Below are 18,982 nucleotides of genomic sequence, written 5' to 3' on the forward strand. Positions count from 1 at the left end.
TTCTTCCGATAGGTAATACAGATACTCGCTAAGCCAAGGGCTATATACAACACTTTACTCCCCTACCTCTGTCATCCAGAGATCCCGAAAGACAGCTCCTTAAAAACGCGCAGCTTTTTGGAACACATTCTTACTGTGCACTGTTTTACAGGGAGCGGATATCATAAGCGGAAGCAACCTTTCATTAATTAAATACACAGTTTCGGGGTGACGGTACCCTCCAAACACGGGAAAGTTAATAATACTGTCTTCTAGGACTTAAACGTGTAACATCAAGAGCACAATTCCCTGGGGCTCACGTGAAGTTCCTCTCCATTCAAGAATAACATACTGTGTCCCCTCTATCTTCGCAAGCAGTAAAATGTTTTGAAGGACGCTGCGGTAATGGCCTACATACTATTGAATTCATATTTATGTTACTTCGTGGTGGAATGAGGAACTAAAGACCCAGAGTAGCATAGCAATTGGCTGCATTAGACAGACTTTTTACTTACACGTCAGCTCGCTTTCTACGAGTATCCCGGCGTTGTTGATGAGGACGTCGACGCCTGAGAGGTTATCCCTGATCCACTTGAAGGCTGCCAGGATGCTCTGTTCGTCGGCCACGTCACCCTGCAGAGCGTGCAGTTGGCCTGGAGCATCCTTCAGCTCCAGGGCCTGTGGACGCAGACGTTGCGCGATGAGGAGCGAGTCAAAAAGTACTCTCATTTTGGTTTTATGAAGTGAAAATTGTGGCAATAACAGTGACGGAGTTCAGACTTGTATACCTGAAAAGCCGCCACGTATACGCACGTACTATTCGCATAGTCCAAGCTGAGACCCAGCGCAGTGGCTGATGGAGGAGAATGTAAATGGGAAACACTTTTAAACAAGTCGAGTATCAACTTCGAGTGTGCAAATAGGTTGCGCGACTGCGCAGGCTGTCGTAGCCATTACGGTAGGTTGAAAACAGAAGAAAAGAATTACATCTTACGCCTTTCATAGTAAGAGACTAATGGCTGCTAGGTTCATAATAGACCGAGGGCACTTAACTGTCATGAAGTTTACTTTTCTGTAGGACGAGTACAGAACTCAGGAGATCATTTCGAAAAGCTCCAGCTTCTGTAAGATGTAATAAATAAAACAGACTTGATTTACATACGTGAAGTTTGGAAAGTCAGAGTAGTTAATAGCCCTATTAAACATGTGGTGGGAAGATATTGGGAATATACTGTAAATGAAACTAAATTTTCCTGTACTCTCAACAATCTCAAGGTAACCTACACGTTCTTCCGGATTGAGGATATTGATAACTGCACGTTGACTAACACAGGAGTTAGATCAATTATATATTTCATTTTAGTGAAAAAGATGCCTGCTTCCTTAGTTGAGGACATTTAAAATTTTCGCAGAGTGTGATATTTTTAGCGCCCATTGTTTGATTACGCCCAAAACAGAACTAGCAAACAGGTGGAAGAGACTCATGCACTCATTGCTTAAAGACAAAGTCAAATCATCCAATTTTAAAGTAAGATTATTAAATAAACCTTCAGAACTCTACCAATAAAGACTGTATTATTTAGCGAATTAAGTTACACATAATAATATTAATTTAGGAAGGGAAACAAATACTGTATAAATTAAGCAACAGGTGAAACACTAGGAAATCGATAAAAACGGCAACGCAAAAAAGGAATGAAGAAATTGAAGAAATAATTAAAGGAGAACGAAGAGCATACTAGTGAATGCTGCAATCTCTCAATGACCAAGCAAGAGGAAACTGCAGACTGATGAGGAAATAAACAAAGTCACTAATAAAAATGGCACTGAGATAAATTAGAAATTGGAAATTTGTGGTAAGGACTATGTGACCAAACTGCTGAGGTCATCGGTCCCTAGGCTTACGCACTACTTAATCTAACTAACTTACGCTAAGGACACAACACACACTCCGACGGGGAGAGCCGTGCGAACCGTAACAAGACGCCCTAGACCGCACGGCTAGCCCGCACGGCCGATAAATTAGAAGTAGAGATTAGTTATCAATTACAAACTACATGACAGACAAGACTTGGCTTTCAAAAATTAAGATACTGAAGTACAAGTGTACAAGTCACGAACAATGGCCAGAACATTAGAAGAAGCAGTGGTATAATCGGAAGGCAAGTAGACACTATGAAAATATATTTCATTATGTTATGACATATTTAATAACTTTATAATAAATGGAACAATAATTAAAATATCAAAACACAAGAAATGTAAAGAACCTGGAGTGATTAATATACAAGCTGATTAAGCATAGTGGATTATTCCTGAAGCTTAGAATTTTACATGTGTTCAATGCCTGTTGGCAACACACTAAAATTCAAAAAGAGTGGCTTAGAACAAAACTGCGGCTGTTTACAGTAGAGGATCGCAACAAAACTCCAAATTTTAGACTTATTAATATGTCAAATAGTATCTACAAAATATATTCAGGTGTATTAAATAAGAAAACACATACGTAATAAAGAGTTACACCTGGAAGAAGAAAGGTCATGTAGCGACAATACACTTTAATTACAATGTCTGTGTTTTATCTGGTTGCATGTCTGATGGAACTGACTTTGCTGAGAATCCACAGCTAGTATTAAAAATTACAAAATTGATTCGCAAACTGCGAAGTGATTTTGACGTCAGCTGTACTATTTTCTTAGTGATGCACGACTATTTGTGCCCGACTGGGACTAGAACCCAGATATTTGGCTATCGCGAGTGGTGATCCTGACCACTTCGGCTATCCATGCATGTTTCCCGCACGACTCTAAACCCCCATATGCCACACCGCCCACATTCCGAAATGCTTGCACATTATGTGATTCCCGCAACAGGGAGAAACAATGTTGTTATCGTCGTTTATAACATGTCATGTAATACACATTATAGTTCAGAATGTCTGTTTTATAATGTGCAGTGTCCTCCAAACAGGCAACAACGTTCTACCTTCCTGCTGCGGGAACCACATAATGTGCGAGCATTAGGGATGTGGACGGTGTAACATATGGAGGTTTCGGTTGGTGTGGGGAGCATGTATGGACAGCTGAAGTGGTCAAAGTGTCCGCTGGCAATAGGTGAGAAATCCGGCTTCGAGTCCCGATCGTGATCAATCAGTTATGCGTTACTAATATATAGTACAGCTGACGTGAAATCATTTCCTAATAAATTACATATTTAGTGTGTGACAAATAAAAAACGAAAGAGAAGAATTTACCGAAATACTGATTTTGAAAAAAAAAAAAGGTGTGGACATATACCCTGTAGGAAATTATGGCAAAAACGTGCCTACCCAAATCTCTCAATACAATGCATCAAGAATCAATACAGCTGAACTTACTCTTGATGGCCAAAATTAGATCGGATAAGAGATAATAACCAAGGCGTGAGACAATGGTGTACTTTACCGCCTGCTATTTTAGTACTTATACAGACAATCCCATCTGAAAATGTAAAGGAACAGCGTCCGAAACGCTCAATAGGGACGAGAATAAATACATTAACATACTATTAAATGATGATGACATTGTATTACTCGCAAATTCTGAAGACCAACTACAAATATAAATCTATCTATTACACTTATTTGCAAAGGAGCCTAATTTTAAGACGGCAGTAAATGAAACTGAGACAATGGCATTCCATAGGAAATACCTATTACTAAACACAATTGTAACTGAAGATAAAGTTTTGGAACAAGGTCACTTCAGGTACCTGGGTACCTGTACTACCGTTAACAAAGAGAAGAATATAAATGTTAAATTGCAGAACTGTCAGAGCATACGTCATACTCTGAGCAGAGCATTAAAAAAAAGGGACAGAAACACTAAATTCTGAGAGAAAATATACTAGCCATCTTCAGGCGGCCGAAATAAAATTTTTACGAGCAGTCTAAGACTGCAGTAAGTAGAACGGGACTCCTAATGATAACATTAGATGACAACCTAACATTTTTGCAGTAAATAACGAAACAGAAGAACACAGACAAAATCGGAAAACCATTTGGAACGAATGGAAGAAACAAGGATTCCAAAGTTGCCATGCAATACAAACCCAAAAGAAAGTGGCACAAAGGACAGCCAGTTAAAAGACGGAACTGAGGTCAGAACAGGTCGATATGTCTAACTGTAAAGGCAAAGAAGTACTTCCTTTAATCCGACATAGTGGGAATCCCATAGACTAGCAGTACCCACGGATGTATCGCACATTTCCCAGTACGCGGTCTCTTTTATAATAATCTACTTTCCTAGAATTCTCCAAACAAATCAAAATCGAAAATTCTTCTCCGCTGAAACCTACCTTACGTTTTCTTTCAATTTCATGTCGCTTTGCAACGTTACGATTGAATATTTAATCCAAGGAACTGTGTGAAGAAGTGTACCACTAATATTGTATCTGAACACGTGTTTTCCCAGCTCATCTGCAGTAACTCAGATTTTTCACATTTTGACTCACCCAAAGACTAACCTACGAAACATTTCCGTTCACTGCAGCGACATCAGCAGTCACAGATCGCTGTTTACTTTATGCTTCAGGTCGTTCATATAAACAGAGACCACGAGCGGTCCATTCACACTTATCTGGGGCGCCCCTGACGGTACCTTTGTCTCCGACTGACTCTTGCTGTCCCTGAATAAGTACTGGGTTCTATTACTCAAAATGTCTTTGAGCCACACACGTAGATGGTGACAATTATAGAACTATATGAAAAAAAAGTAGCTTAGTTACAAACTACAGCGTACAAACACTTTATTCAACGTGTGAACGTCACCACATTTATTCGGATTTAGGTTATGACATGTTCGATATGCCTCCACCATTGGCGATAATGTGGCGCAGACGAATAGCGAAATTCTGCATGACCCGCTGAAGTGTCAGAACATCTATACTGTCGATGACCTACTGAATGGCTGTTTTCAGCTCGGTAATGGTTTTGGGATTATTGCTGTATACCTTGTCTTTAATGTAACCCCACAAAAAGCAGTCGCGTTTGTTCCGATCTGGAGAATATAACGGCCCATCGAGGCCCATGCGAGTGGGTACCCCAGAGCCTGAATCCGTTGCCCCCAGTGCTCCTCCAGGACAACAAAAACTCTCCTGCATCGGTGGGGACGAGCTCCGTCTTGCATTAACCACATCTTGTCGAAATAAGGGTCACTTTGGATAATGGGGATGAAATCATCTTCCAAAACCTTTATGTAGGGTTCGGTAGTCACTGTGCCATCAAGGAATATTGCACCGATTATTCTGTCACTGGAGACAGCACACCGCACAGTCACCCGCTGAGGTGAAGAGCCTTCTCTATCGTGAAACGCGGATTCACAGTCCCCCAAATGCGCCGGTTTTTCTTATTGACGAACCCATCCAAATGTAAGTGAGCTTCGTCGCTAAGCCAAATCATACTGACATACCAATTCTCACCATGCCCCGCTGCCAACTTTGTAGCTACCTCGTTTTTTTTTTCTGTAAAGCATGTCATGTGCAAACAAGCCATGAAGAAAATTATTGCATACTTGTGGATAGCTGCTTCGAGGGTAGAGGTTATGTCCGTTTCTGCACTAACATTTTTCGTCCTGTTCCATGTCCCTAGTTGGTGTCTCAATCAACTGCTATTCAGTCCATTGTTTTCACTCAGTTTTACACAAATGTCCGCTCACTACTTCACCTCTCATGCACTTACACAAAATCTGACGAAATGTGATCTGAGCAGACACTTCTGACAACACACTCAGTGAGAGGTATTATGTTATTGTTATTGCTCACTTGCTCATCGTTGGTCTTGTTTTTGTAATGTCTTTGTGTTATGATTTCAGAAGTGTGTGTGTGTGTGTGTGTGTGTGTGTGAGAGAGAGAGAGAGAGAGAGAGAGAGAGAGAGAGAGAGAGAGAGAGAAAGAGAGAGAGAGAGATGGAAAGAGGGGTTGGGAGGTAACCAAGACAACAGAAATCCGTTTTTTATTGTTATGTTTTTTGTGGCGAGTTACCTTTGTATAGTTCATTGATTGTTCCAAAGAGTGTTTTGTTGCACAGTATTGTATTTTCATTCAGGACTCTCTTTCCCTGTATTATTGCTTTTTGTATGTGGTAGTTCTCCTCTATTGTGAGTTTTTGATAGAGATTGTTGCTTACTCTGAGGATGTTAATATCAGTCTCCATATCATTTGGGTGGTGGTTTTCTTGAATTAGCCGGCCGGTGTGGCCAAGCGATTAAAGGCACTACAGTCTGGAACCGCGTGGCCGCTGCGGTCGCAGGTTCGAATCCTGCCTCGGGCATGGATGTGTGTGGTGTCCTTAGGTTAGTTAGGTTTAAGTAGTTCTAAGTTCTAGGGGACTGATGACCTTAGAAGTTAAGTCCCATAGTGCTCAGAGCCATTTTTCTTGAATTAGATGGTCTGCAAATGTGGAGTTTGTACTATCACTTCCTATCGCTCTCAGGTGTTTGGAGTACCTCATTTTGAAATTTCTGCATGTTTGGCCTAAGTAGATCGACTGGCATGAACTGCAGGTTAACTGATATATTCCAGCTTTAGAGAATTTGGCTGCAGAGGTGTTCTTAGGTCTTAGATTCTTCTGTTCTGTGTTGTTTGTGCGGAATGATATTTGTAACCCTTTTCTCTTCATTGTGTTTCTCACCCTGTGGACGTTTTTGTTACTATATGTTAATATGTGCCATGTGGTACTCTTTGTAGGGTGTTCCTGGTATCCTGTGTTGTCTGCAGCTTGTGTTCTTGGTTCTCTATTATGGCTGGAGATTTGTTAATGGTTTGTTCTCATTTAATTTGTTTTTTAATTTTGTTGTTCAGTTTGTTTATCATTTGTGTGTTGTACCCATTCTCTTTGGTTTTTTGGTGTATTGTATTTAGTTCCTGTGTTTAGTTGAGTTTGTCCAGTGTAGTTCCATAGAGCCTGAGCAGCATGTATCTGAATCTTGAAAGTTTGTGTGCTTGGGGGTGGTTGGATTTGATGTGAAGGGTTGTACTTGCGGCTATAGGTTTCCTGAAAAATCCCAAATTATGTTTGTTATTGATTCTGCGTATGGTAATGTCTAAGAAATTAACCTTCATTTCCTCTTCTGTCTCAATGGTGAATTTTATTTGTGGGTGAACTCTATTTAGGTCATTTTGTAATTGTTTTATTTGGGTGTGCATATCGGTTCCAGAATATAATCTTGTACTGTTTTAAATGTATGATTTCATTGAATATTTAGTTTTCAGTGTGGTTTAGAAATATGTTTGCAAGTAGACCACTGAGGTGTGAGCCCATTGGTAGGCCATCTTTTTGCTGATAGAACCCTTTCTTGAAAGTGAACTAGTTCTGTTCTGATATAATCTTTAGGGTGGCTTCTAGTTCATCTAAGTCTTACTCGTTATGTCCCCTTGGCACTGCAGCTTTTTTTACTGTTTCTTCTACTGGCACATTTGTGTACATGGATGTGATGTGAAGAGATACCTGGATTGCTGTTGATGGTATATTTACATCTTTTATCTTCTCTACCAATTCACTGGTATTTTTTAGGTTTCTGTTGCTTGTGAAAGTGTATAATTTCTGTAGTACTGTATGCAAGTGGTATGTATGCTAGGTGCCAAGATGGTGCATTTTTGAAATGTATTACAGGCCGTATTGGACAGTTATTTTTATGTATCTTTGGTAAACTATCGAGGCTGGGTGCTTTGGGATTCTTTTGTGTCATGTATTTGGCTCGAGATTCTGTGATGGCGACTCTGAGGGTTTTTAAAAGTTTTTCAATGTTTCTTTGGTACCTCCTAGTAGGATCATTGATTAATTTGATGATGTTGTTCTGTTCTAGAAATTCCTCTGTTTTCTTGATGTACTCTGCCTCATTCATCAGTACAAGTGTATTACCTTTGTCTGCTCTTGTGATGATTGCATTGTTTGCTTTTCTTTTTGAGATGATGTGGGTCTTGTTCCCTTTTATTATGGGTTTTACTTCTTCTTCTACAAGTTCCTGTGTCAATATGGCAATGAAGTTTGGGTTCTCCAACTTTTCTTCTTGCTTTATTGTGTATTCTGTTTGTGTGATAGGTTTGTGCTTATGTTGTGTTTAGGCCCCTTTTCAGGTAATTCTCTTTCTCGTTTTGTTAATTCTTTATCAGTTAAATTGACTAGGCTGTTATGGATCTGATGTTCGGTCCCTACTCTGTCTTCTTTATCTATTGTTGTGGCAGATCTCATGAGGTGATTCAGTTTTCTATTTCGTCTTTCTTTCTGTTTGTTCACTAGTGTTTCTGTGTAAGACCTGATTTCTTCAGTTATTTCATCCAAATGGGTTGGTGTTTCTTAGAGATTTGCTAATTCAATTTTGTACAGCTGAGGATTAAGCTGCTGTTTTTTCGCATATAGGAAACGAATTTCTTCTTCCAACCAAATAACTTTTGTATTGGCTACTTGTGCTGTAGGTAACTTGCTATTTACACTGACTTTTTCAAAACAAGGAGTTAAGTTATTACTTAGACAGATTTTGTTAAACCTGATAGTGAGGAGAGTTTCATGAAGTTGTACTGTTGTATTCTTGAATTTGTTGTAGAGCTTTGTGGGAAATGATTGGCTTGGCTTTGAAATACTAATTTTACCAAGGTTTGAAGCTCCTCTTTTCGTTCTTCCGTGTTTGTGATTTAAAATAAACAAAGGATACCAGGAACACCCTACAAAGAGTTCTGCATGGCACATACTAACATACAGTAACAAAACCGTCCACAGGGTGGGAAACATACTGAAGAAACAAGGGCTACAAATATCATTCCGCTCAAATAACACAGTAGAGAAAAAAATCTAAGATCTAAGAACACCTCTGCAGACAAATTCTCCAAAGCTGGAATATATCAGTTAACCTGCAGTTCATGACAGTCGGTCTACTTAGGCCAACAGTCTCTATCAAAAATTCACAATAGAGGAGAACTACCGCATACCAAAGCAATAATACAGGGAAAGAGAGTCCTGAATGAGAACCTAACACTGTACAACAAAACACTGTTTCGAACACTCAATGAACTATACAAAGGTGACTCCCCACAAAAAACATAACAATAAAAAACGGATTTCTGTTTTCTTGGTTACCTCTACCCCTCTTCCAAACTCTCTCTCTCTCTCTCTTTCTGTCACACACACACACACACACACACACACACACTTCCGAAATCAGTGCCATAACAAACACAAGACCAACGATGAACAAGTAAGCAATGAGAATAGCATAACATCTCTCACTGAGTGTGTTGTCAGAAGTTTCTGTCAGATCATACTCAGCCACATTTTTTGTAAGTAGATGTGAGGTGAAGTAGTGAGCGGAAATTTGTAAAATAACTGATTGAAAACAATGCACTCATAGCATTTGATTGAGACACCAACCAGGGACTCGAAACAGGACGAAAAATGTAAGTCCAGAAACGTATATAACCTCTACCCTCGAAACAGCTCTCCACAAATACGCAAGAATTTTCTTGATAGCCAGTTTGCAGATGACATGCTGTCAAAAAACGACGAGAACGACCACTAAAATCGATGTATAATAATACAGTTTAGTTAGCGATGTAATTTTAAAGTGAGTGTCTAAACCAACAGAAGAAAATTGCAAATATTGTATTTCTTAGGCCTATAGCAGTTAAATTATAACAAACGTGATATTGTACTTTACAGATGTAAAAATTTGACCCACATAAGATGACACATGGGTGTCGAAACATGTCTGGGTAAATATAAAAATAAACTAATTGTGTTTGCATAAGGCTGATTTCCAAAACAGCCCAGTTTTTAAATCGCAAACATGGAAGAACGAAAAGAGGAGCTTCAAACCTAAGTAAAATGAGTAAATAAAATGGAGTACGAAAAGAAGAATTTAGGTGACTGAATTTGTACCTAAACATGAAATGCGTGGAGGTAGTGACACTGAATCGCAGCTTCAGCTTTCGTTAGCTTTAGTTCATAACATTGTACAGATGTCAGTTGTTGTTTTGACTGGCTTGCCATTACAACTGATCAGAAAATTTAAAATTAGAACACTGATCACCGACGACCAGCATAACCGGAAGAAAGTTTAGTATTTACACTCTGGTTATTAGCAGTCGGAAACACGTTAATAACTATTTCACAATTCAATAGTTATAAGGAAGTTATCGAAAAACAAAGATTAATGAAATGTGAGATACGCATATGACCTATCACCCAGGCTACTTGGTACAATCTGCTACGTATTTTGTTAGAGCGATGATGGTGTGATCCCACGTAAAACACCTTTATTTATGAACAAAAGTCTCTAAGGTAACTGCGATACATCAGTCATATTATTACAGCTACCAAGAACGTACGCAACGAAAATGAGTCTGTCGTTCGTGTATTTTTAATTTTAATCAGCATAATAGATACATATTCGCACTTATTTACTTTCACGAAAATTTACTGTGCTTTTATTTTTTAATAAAAATAAATACAACGGTTATGTTTATTCATTCTGTGTCTGACTGGTGCAAGTATCTATTGAATTTATTTTCATTCTCACATCTCCCATTGGGACCTTCGTTATTTTTCTGTCAGTCACATTTCCTTTCGCAACTGTGATATGCATCTCTTCCATTCCAGAAGCACGATTACATTCTCTTCGGTTACTCCATCGCTCATTTTAACTTACGTAAAAAAGGACAAAATAGTACAACAGCTTTTTGTACTGCTAGCACCGAAACAAAGGGGGCAGTAACTTCCTTTGTTGGTTCGCTAAACGACGGAAGTAAGAGAAACACGAGCGAACGCAGGCGAATGCCAATAAAACTCAAACGAACGCAGTTTGCTCACGAACACATAGCGGATTATCGTTCATTGTTGCGGATTCATTTGCGTTCGCTTCGTGTTAACCCTAGAACAGTAAAAGGGTAATTGGGGGGGGGGGCGGGGGGAAGGGAAGATTACATGATTACATTGGAATTAAACCACCCAAAAGTATAGCACTCCACATTTTATTCGTAAGACGTCGTACTGTATTTAAAGGTTATGCCCTAGTTCATTACAGTTAGATCTACAACGGTATGCTACATACCAAATTAAGTACAAAATGTCCTATTCTACACATTACTGCAAGTTTAAATTTTACGAAGGGTTAATAAGTTAGGGTTAAGGAGGTTATATAAACCGGTGAAACGAGAACATCGGTAGTTCTAATCTTTAACGTTACTTATTACGTATTTGGGCTAGCATAATGTTTCGGTGCATTCTTCTACACGCAAGCGTTTGATTTTCTTGAAACTGCAGTGACACACGGTATTTTCGCGTTTGCATATTTTAATAGATTCACATTCAACTCGAGTACTGTGTTTTGATCGCAGCTAAGTGTCCTAAAATATCTATGCGCGTAAGAACACACAGACCGTTAGGTACCTAAAAACACAGTGAAATACAGACGTTGTCACGGCCATAGAAAAACAAAACAAAGAATCGCATTTCACGAGATCAAAACATTGAACACCAGGTGAAAGAGGATGTACAAAAACAAGAAAATAGTACGCGAAAAAATCACACGCCTGTTTATACAAGAAACCACGGAAACAACGCAGCAAAAAAACAATTTTAATATCACAGCTGTTTACGATCTCGTTAACACTATTTGTAATGATAACCACAACTGTTACAGTGACCACTGAAGATATTTTAAATAAATCGAACATATCTGACTCTTCCACATTCTAAAGGTGGCAAGGGTAAAATACAGGGAGCGAAAGGCTATTTACAATTTGTACAGAAACCAGATGGCAGTTATAAGAGTCGAGGGGCATGAAAGGGAAGCAGTGGTTGGGAAAGGAGTGAGACAGGGTTGTAGCCTGTCCCCGTTGTTATTCAATCTGTATATTGAGGAAGCAGTAAAGGAAACAAAAGAAAAGTTCGGAGTAGGTATTAAAATTCATGGAGAAGAAGTAAAAACTTTGAGGTTCGCCGATGACATTGTAATTCTGTCAGAGACAGCAAAGGACTTGGAAGAACAGTTGAATGGAATGGACAGTGTCTTGAAAGGAGGATATACGATGAACATCAACAAAAGTAAAACAAGGATAATGAAATGTAGTCGAATTAAGTCGGGTGATGCTGAGGGAATTAGATTAGGAAATGAGACACGTAAAGTAGTAAAGGAGTTTTGCTATTTAGGGAGTAAAATAACTGATGATGGTCGAAGTAGAGAGGATATAAAATGTAGACTGGCAATGGCAAGGAAAGCGTTTCTGAAGAAGAGAAATTTGTTAACATCGAGTATAGATTTAAGTGTCAGGAAGTCGTTTCTGAAAGTATTTGTATGGAGTATAGCCATGTATGTAAGTGAAACATGGACGATAACTAGTATGGACAAGAAGAGAATAGAAGCTTTCGAAATGTGGTGCTACAGAAGAATGCTGAAGATAAGGTGGGTAGATCACGTAACTAATGAGGAGGTATTGAATAGGATTGGGGAGAAGAGAAGTTTGTGGCACAACTTGACTAGAAGAAGGGATCGGTTGCTAGGACATGTTTTGAGGCATCAAGGGATCACGAATTTAGCATTGGAGGGCAGCGTGGAGGGTAAAAATCGTAGAGGGAGACCAAGAGATGAATACACTAAGCAGACTCAGAAGGATGTAGGTTGCAGTAGGTACTGGGAGATGAAGAAGCTTGCACAGGATAGAGTAGCATGGAGAGCTGCATCAAACCAGTCTCAGGACTGAAGACCACAACAACAACAATCTGACCCAAATCAGATTTCATTATAGTTGCAAGAAAATAAAATGACTGACATACTACGAATGAAACAGCGATTGCAGAAGACAGGCCTAAAAAGAACACGAGTTTAGGCCCACCTTAACTCTGTCCACCCTCCTCGCCAGTCCCACGACGGTGAGCCCCTTCTTGAGCAGCGCCTGCGTGATGGCCGCTCCTATTCCGGCACTGGCGCCAGTAACCAGTGCGACGCGGCCTGCGTACCTCTCCATGCCTGCGACTCGCTTCTGTGCTCGGCGGCTACTAATAGGCGCAGCCCGCCGGTGCTGTTACGTCTACGCTCTCTGCTGACCTCGGGTGGCTGTTGCTGCTGACTCATCCGCGCATTTCGCAACGGAGTCTGCTGTTTCCCCTCCCTTCCCCTCTCCACGACGGCTAATCGAGCTACTTCCTATCTAGCACTCAATGTCAGCGACAGACTAGCGACACGTTACCTCGGTAGACAGAACAGATGAAGACCGTCTCTTGATGTATGAGAATACTTTCAGATTGCGCCATATGAGTCGGTAGAATGTGTCGGAACGGAACGCTCGAGAACTAATGCGATACTGAATAACTGTGTCTGAAGTGAAATATACTTGAAATTAAATGTGTTTGTGGTTTTTAGAACATCTTTCGAATATTTTAAGATATATTTAAGCACGAATGCATTTTGTGACGTAGCAGAAAATATTTTTTATGGGAAATCATGAATATTTTAAATCCAGGTTACGCATATTCGAAGCAGTTTTAGTTTCCTTCACCCTCTGTCGTACTCTCTTTTATGAATACACGACATGAACTACTGACGGCCTTGGGAGAGCCAGTCCTGACAAAACTCTGCCGTCTGGTGAGCAAGATGTATGAAACAGGTGAAATACCCTCAGACTTCAAGAAGAATATAATAATTCCAATCCCAAAGAAAGCAGGTTTTGACAGATGTGAAAATTACCGAACAATCAGTTTAATAAGCCACAGCTGCAAAATACTAACACGAATTCTTTACAGACGAATGGAAAAACTAGTAGAAGCCAACCTCGGGGAAGATCAGTTTGGATTCCGTAGAAATACTGGAACACGTGAGGCAATACTGACCTTACGACTTATCTTAGAACAAAGATTAAGGAAAGGCAAACCTACGTTTCTAGCATTTGTAGACTTAGAGAAAGCTTTTGACAATGTTGACTGGAATACTCTCTTTCAAATTCTAAAGGTGGCAGGGGTAAAATACAGGGAGCGAAAGGCTATTTACAATTTGTACAGAAACCAGATGGCAGTTATAAGACTCGAGGGACATGAAAGGGAAGCAGCGGTGGGGAAGGGAGTAAGACAGGGTTGTAGCCTCTCCCCGATATTATTCAATCTGTATATTGAGCAAGCAGTAAAGGAAACAAAAGAAAAATTCGGAGTAGGTATTAAAATCCATGGAGAAGAAATAAAAACTTTGAGGTTCGCCGATGACATTGTAATTCTGTCAGAGACAGCAAAGGACTTGGAAGAGCAGTTGAACGGAATGGATGGTATCTTGAAGGGAGGATATAAGATGAACATCAACAAAAGCAAAACGAGGATAATGGAATGTAGTCGAATTGAGTCGGGTGATGCTGAGGGAATTAGATTAGGAAATGAGACACTTAAAGTAGTAAAGGAGTTTTGCTATTTGGGAGCAAAATAACTGATGATGGTCGAAGTAGAGAGGATATAAAATGTAGACTGGCAATGGCAAGGAAAGCATTTCTGAAGAAGAGAAATTCGTTTACATCGAGTATAGATTTAAGTGTCAGGAAGTCGTTTCTGAAAGTATTTGTATGGAGTGTAGCCATGTATGGAAGTGAAACATGGACGGTAAATAGTTTGGACAAGAAGAGAATAGAAGCTTTCGAAATGTGGTGCTACAGAAGAATGCTGAAGATTAGATGGGTAGATCACATAACTAATGAGGAAGTATTGAATAGGATTGGGGAGAAGAGAAATTTGTGGCACAACTTGACCAGAAGAAGGGATCGGTTGGTAGGACATGTTCTGAGGCATCAAGGGATCACCAATTTAGTATTGGAGGGCAGCGTGGAGGGTAAAAATCGTAGGGGGAGACCAAGAGATGAATACACTAAGCAGATTCAGAAGGATGTAGGCTGCAGTAGGTACTGGGAGATGAAGAAGCTTGCGCAGGATAGAGTAGCATGGAGAGCTGCATCAAACCAGTCTCAGGACTGAAGACCACAACAACAACAACAACATGATTTCAAGATGGTTAGTTAGAAAATTTGTGGCAGCCGTGCCGCAAAACTGCTTGAACGGACCAGCGGACTGGGCTGCTCAAGGTCGACCCGGCCATCAGACACTGTCGCCAGAGGTCAGCCGATAACATCGGCCGATAGCTCGGTCTTAGTGCGTTCGATGTCCTTCGTCCTTTTTTGGCAGGATCAAGGAGGCTAGGTTAGGTTAGGTTGGACTGTTTTGTGTGTGAAGTAGGTTAGATTTTAACCTCTTAGGGTGGGATGGATACCGCGACGCCTGTGTGCTTCGATACGAGTGCTGCATGGCGGCTTCTGTTACTAAAGATAACGCCAAATGCACGTGAATGAGCTTTGCTGTCTCGTAAGGAACGTGGCGAGTACTATAGACTGTGTCGTCAGTTATCGGTAGAATCAGACAAGTTCTACAAATGTATGAGACGACGAGAGAAACATTCTGTTACATACTCGAGGTAATTCGTGGTCGCCTTGAAAAGCAAGTTATGAACATTCTGTTTAACTGTATTTATTTACAGCTGTGCAGACGTACGTCAATTAACCTTCAATGACTGTCATATAGCGCACGAGTGAAAGACGATCACAAACTGTAGCATAAGATACTCAGCACACGGAAAGCACTTAAAAGTGGAAATACATACCGTACACTACATTTGCAAAACATTTCATGTTAACAGAATCACTATCCTAATAGCATAAAACGCAAGTAAGCAGTAATAATAATTTGTAGACAACTAATGACAACCCACCACAAAAAAGATCCAGCAGCTATAAACATGTAAGGTACGCAACCCTTCTCACTTAATCATACACGACTGGCCATTGAAATTGCTACACCACGAAGATGACGTACTACAGACGCTAAATTTAACTGACAGGAAGGAGATGCTGTGATATGCAAATGATTAGCTTTTCAGAGCATTCGCACAAGGCTGGCGCCGGTGGCGACACCTACAACTTGCTGACACGAGGAAAGTTTCGAACCGATTTCTCATACACAAACAGCAGTTGACTGGCGTTGCCTGGTGAAACGTTGTTGTGATGCCTCATGTAAGAAGCAGAGATGCGTATCATCACGTTTCCGACTTTGATAAAGGTCGTATCGCGACCTTTGCTGCTCGCGTTGGTCGAGATCCGATGACTGTTAGCAGAATATGGAATCGGTGGGTTCAGGAGGATAATACGAAAAGCCGTGCTGGATCCCAACGGCCTCGTATGATAGCAGTCGAGATGACAGGCATCTTATCCGCATGACCGTAACGGGTCGTGCAGCCACGTCTCGATCCTAGAATAAACAGAGGGGGATGTTTGCAAGACAGCAACCATCTGCACGAACAGTTCGACGACGTTTGCAGCAGCATGGACTATCAGCTCGGAGACTATGGCTGCGGTTACCCTTGACGCTGCATCACAGACAGGAGCGCCTGCGATGGTGTACTCAACGACGAACCTGGGTGCACGAATGGCAAAACGTCATTTTTGCGGATGAATCGAGCTTTTGTTTACAGCATCATGATGGTAACATCCGTGTTTGGTGACATCGCGGTGAACGCACATTGGAAGCGTGTATTCGTCATCGCCATGCTGGCGTATCACCCGGCGTGATGGTATGGGGTGCCATTGGTTACACGTCTCGGTCACCTCTTGTTCGCATTGACGGCACTTTGAACAGTGGACGTTACATTTCAGATGTGTTACGACAAGTGGCTCTACCCTTCATTCGATCCCTGCGAAACCAAACATTTCAGCAGGATAATGATAAAAAAAATGCTTCAGATGGCTCTGAGCACTATGGGACTTAACATCTATAGTCATCAGTCCCGTAGAACTTAAAACTACTTAAACCTAACTAACCTAAGGACGGCACACAACACCCAGTCATCACGAGGCAGAGAAAATCCCTTACCCCGCCGGGGGATAATGATCGACAGCATGTTGCAGGTCCTGTACGGGCCTTTCTGGATACAGAAACTGCCATGGCCAGCACATTCTCCAGATCTCTCACCAATTGAAACCGTCCAGTCAATGGTGGCCGAGCAACTGGCTCGTCACAATACGCCAGTCACTACTCTTGATGAACTGTGGTATAGTGTTGAAGCTGCATGGGCAGCTGCACCTATACGTGCCATCCAAGCTCTGTTTGAATCAATGCCAAGGCGTATCAATGCCGTTATTACGGCCAGAGGTCGTTTTTCTGGATACTGATTTCTCAGGATCTATGCAACCAAAGTGCATGAAAATGTAATCACATGTCAGTTCTAGTATAATATGTATCCAATGAATACCCGTTTATCATCTGCATGTCTTCTTGGTGTAGCAATTTTAATGGCCAGTAGTGTATTTCATTTTTGAGGTTATAATCTATGCTTAAAATTTCTACTAAAGATTTTGCCTATTTAAGGTTTCGAATAAACGTGCGAATTCCGTCCATTGCTTTCGACCTATATCCGAATTATGATATTTTCACCCTCAGAATGCTACAAACGTACTCTTTCTTGGACCAAACTTATCAGTCTCTCACGCTCCATATTTCGTGTGCGAAAACGTCAGTCGATTTGATCGAAGAAAACAAACACATTACATTTTTACCGATTGTTGTCGGAAGTCTATACTATCGTGTGGTCGTGGAGTACTGATTTGAAAGATCGACCGTGTCCGGCCGATGTCGGTCGTCGGAGGAATCCACCTATATTGGAGTCACTATGACCACAGCCTTAGTTGCGTCAGATATCCGTCGCCGTGCATACCTACCGATAGGCAAAATTCTGGCAACGTGTGGCGCCCACAGCGCGGGTCAGCAAAAGAAGGAACGGCAGTGCGAACCGAGCCACTGTACAGTAAAGACGTGTTTTTCGAGTAGCTATAACCTGAGTCCGCCGGCCACGTGGGTCGAGTTTAATGCGAGCTCCCCACAGGCGCATACGGAAGCTTCTTTGGAGCTTTCGGTTCATTTCCGCCTTCACTTCGTCGCGTTCACGAAATACACGACGCCAAGGAATCACGAGGAAAAGGTTTGTTTCGTTACGGACACGCGTCCAACGCGATCGCTCGACGCGCTTCTCACCAAGGTGTGTACTCCCTCTGGGATCGATGGAACTGTTATGAAAACACATTTATCGCGATCGCCGGTTAATGGACATTTCGATGTCATTTCATTTTTGTCACTTGTTCGTTTACTCATTTGGCAGAATAAATACATTTTCAGCATGTGTACTTCTCAGTTCCCATTCACACAGTATCACCATAGCCTACATCTTGAACAAAGTGTCTGGGTGCGGCCGGATGACTGCACGACTGCAAATTTGAACCACAGAACAACATTCACAAGATATTTGAAGTAATTACGCACTCGTTTCCTAATATTTAGTGACAGAAGGAAAAGAGTGTCATTTATCCGCAGCTATTGTTCACTGCCTGACAATAACGATGAAGCAAACAGAAAACGTGGTCGGATGTCGGTGTAACTTTGTACTCGTAGAAACCATGGATTGGTTTGTAAATAATGAGAGTAGCAAATCTCTGTGACAGGTAGAATGGCCACTGGTGCACATTAGTGTTGTTCGTGTTGCGTGCTGTTACCAGGCCTGGTAGGATACATAAAGTGCTCGAACAGGGTTGGATGTTGACGGATCACATGAAGGACAAGGAGATGCTGCGTAGTCGCGTGAGACAGCGATACAGAAAGCAAAGCAGAGGGCGGCTCGATTAGTTTGTAGGAAGTCAAGCGTTGCGCTCGACGCCTTGTTGGAACCGAACGCCATACGATAGCTGCTTACTACCACGGCTTGAAATGTGCGTCCTAACGGATGGAAGTAACTACATGAAAACTTGTAGGCAAGTGAACATTAATGAAACACACTGTGATAAATTTTTAGTTAAAAACTTATCACATAAGCCTTTAAATGCATTACTGTTCGTATGTGCAACCTCTGAAGTGGCACAGCTCCTATATTTAGTAAATATCGGTGTTTTCCTTGCTGGAAATTTGTTT

At 41.1% G+C, this 18,982-nt stretch overlaps 1 protein-coding gene across 1 annotated transcript in view; it reads right to left on the bottom strand.

Annotated features, from left to right (window-relative positions):
* LOC126143650 (farnesol dehydrogenase-like) overlaps positions 1 to 13,024 on the bottom strand; it is a 66,257-nt gene extending 53,233 nt beyond the window's left edge. Inside the window, exons 1-2 of the mRNA XM_049915441.1 lie at positions 12,841 to 13,024; positions 495 to 657 (exon numbers count right to left, since the gene is read on the bottom strand). Of these exons, the coding sequence (XP_049771398.1) occupies positions 495 to 657; positions 12,841 to 12,972 (295 nt within the window). The 5' untranslated portion in view covers positions 12,973 to 13,024. The remainder of the gene's footprint in view (positions 1 to 494; positions 658 to 12,840) is intronic.
* Between the last annotated feature and the right edge of the window lie 5,958 nt (positions 13,025 to 18,982).

The sequence above is a fragment of the Schistocerca cancellata genome, chromosome 2 (genome assembly GCF_023864275.1).
Source record: "Schistocerca cancellata isolate TAMUIC-IGC-003103 chromosome 2, iqSchCanc2.1, whole genome shotgun sequence".
Lineage (NCBI taxonomy): Eukaryota > Metazoa > Arthropoda > Insecta > Orthoptera > Acrididae > Schistocerca > Schistocerca cancellata.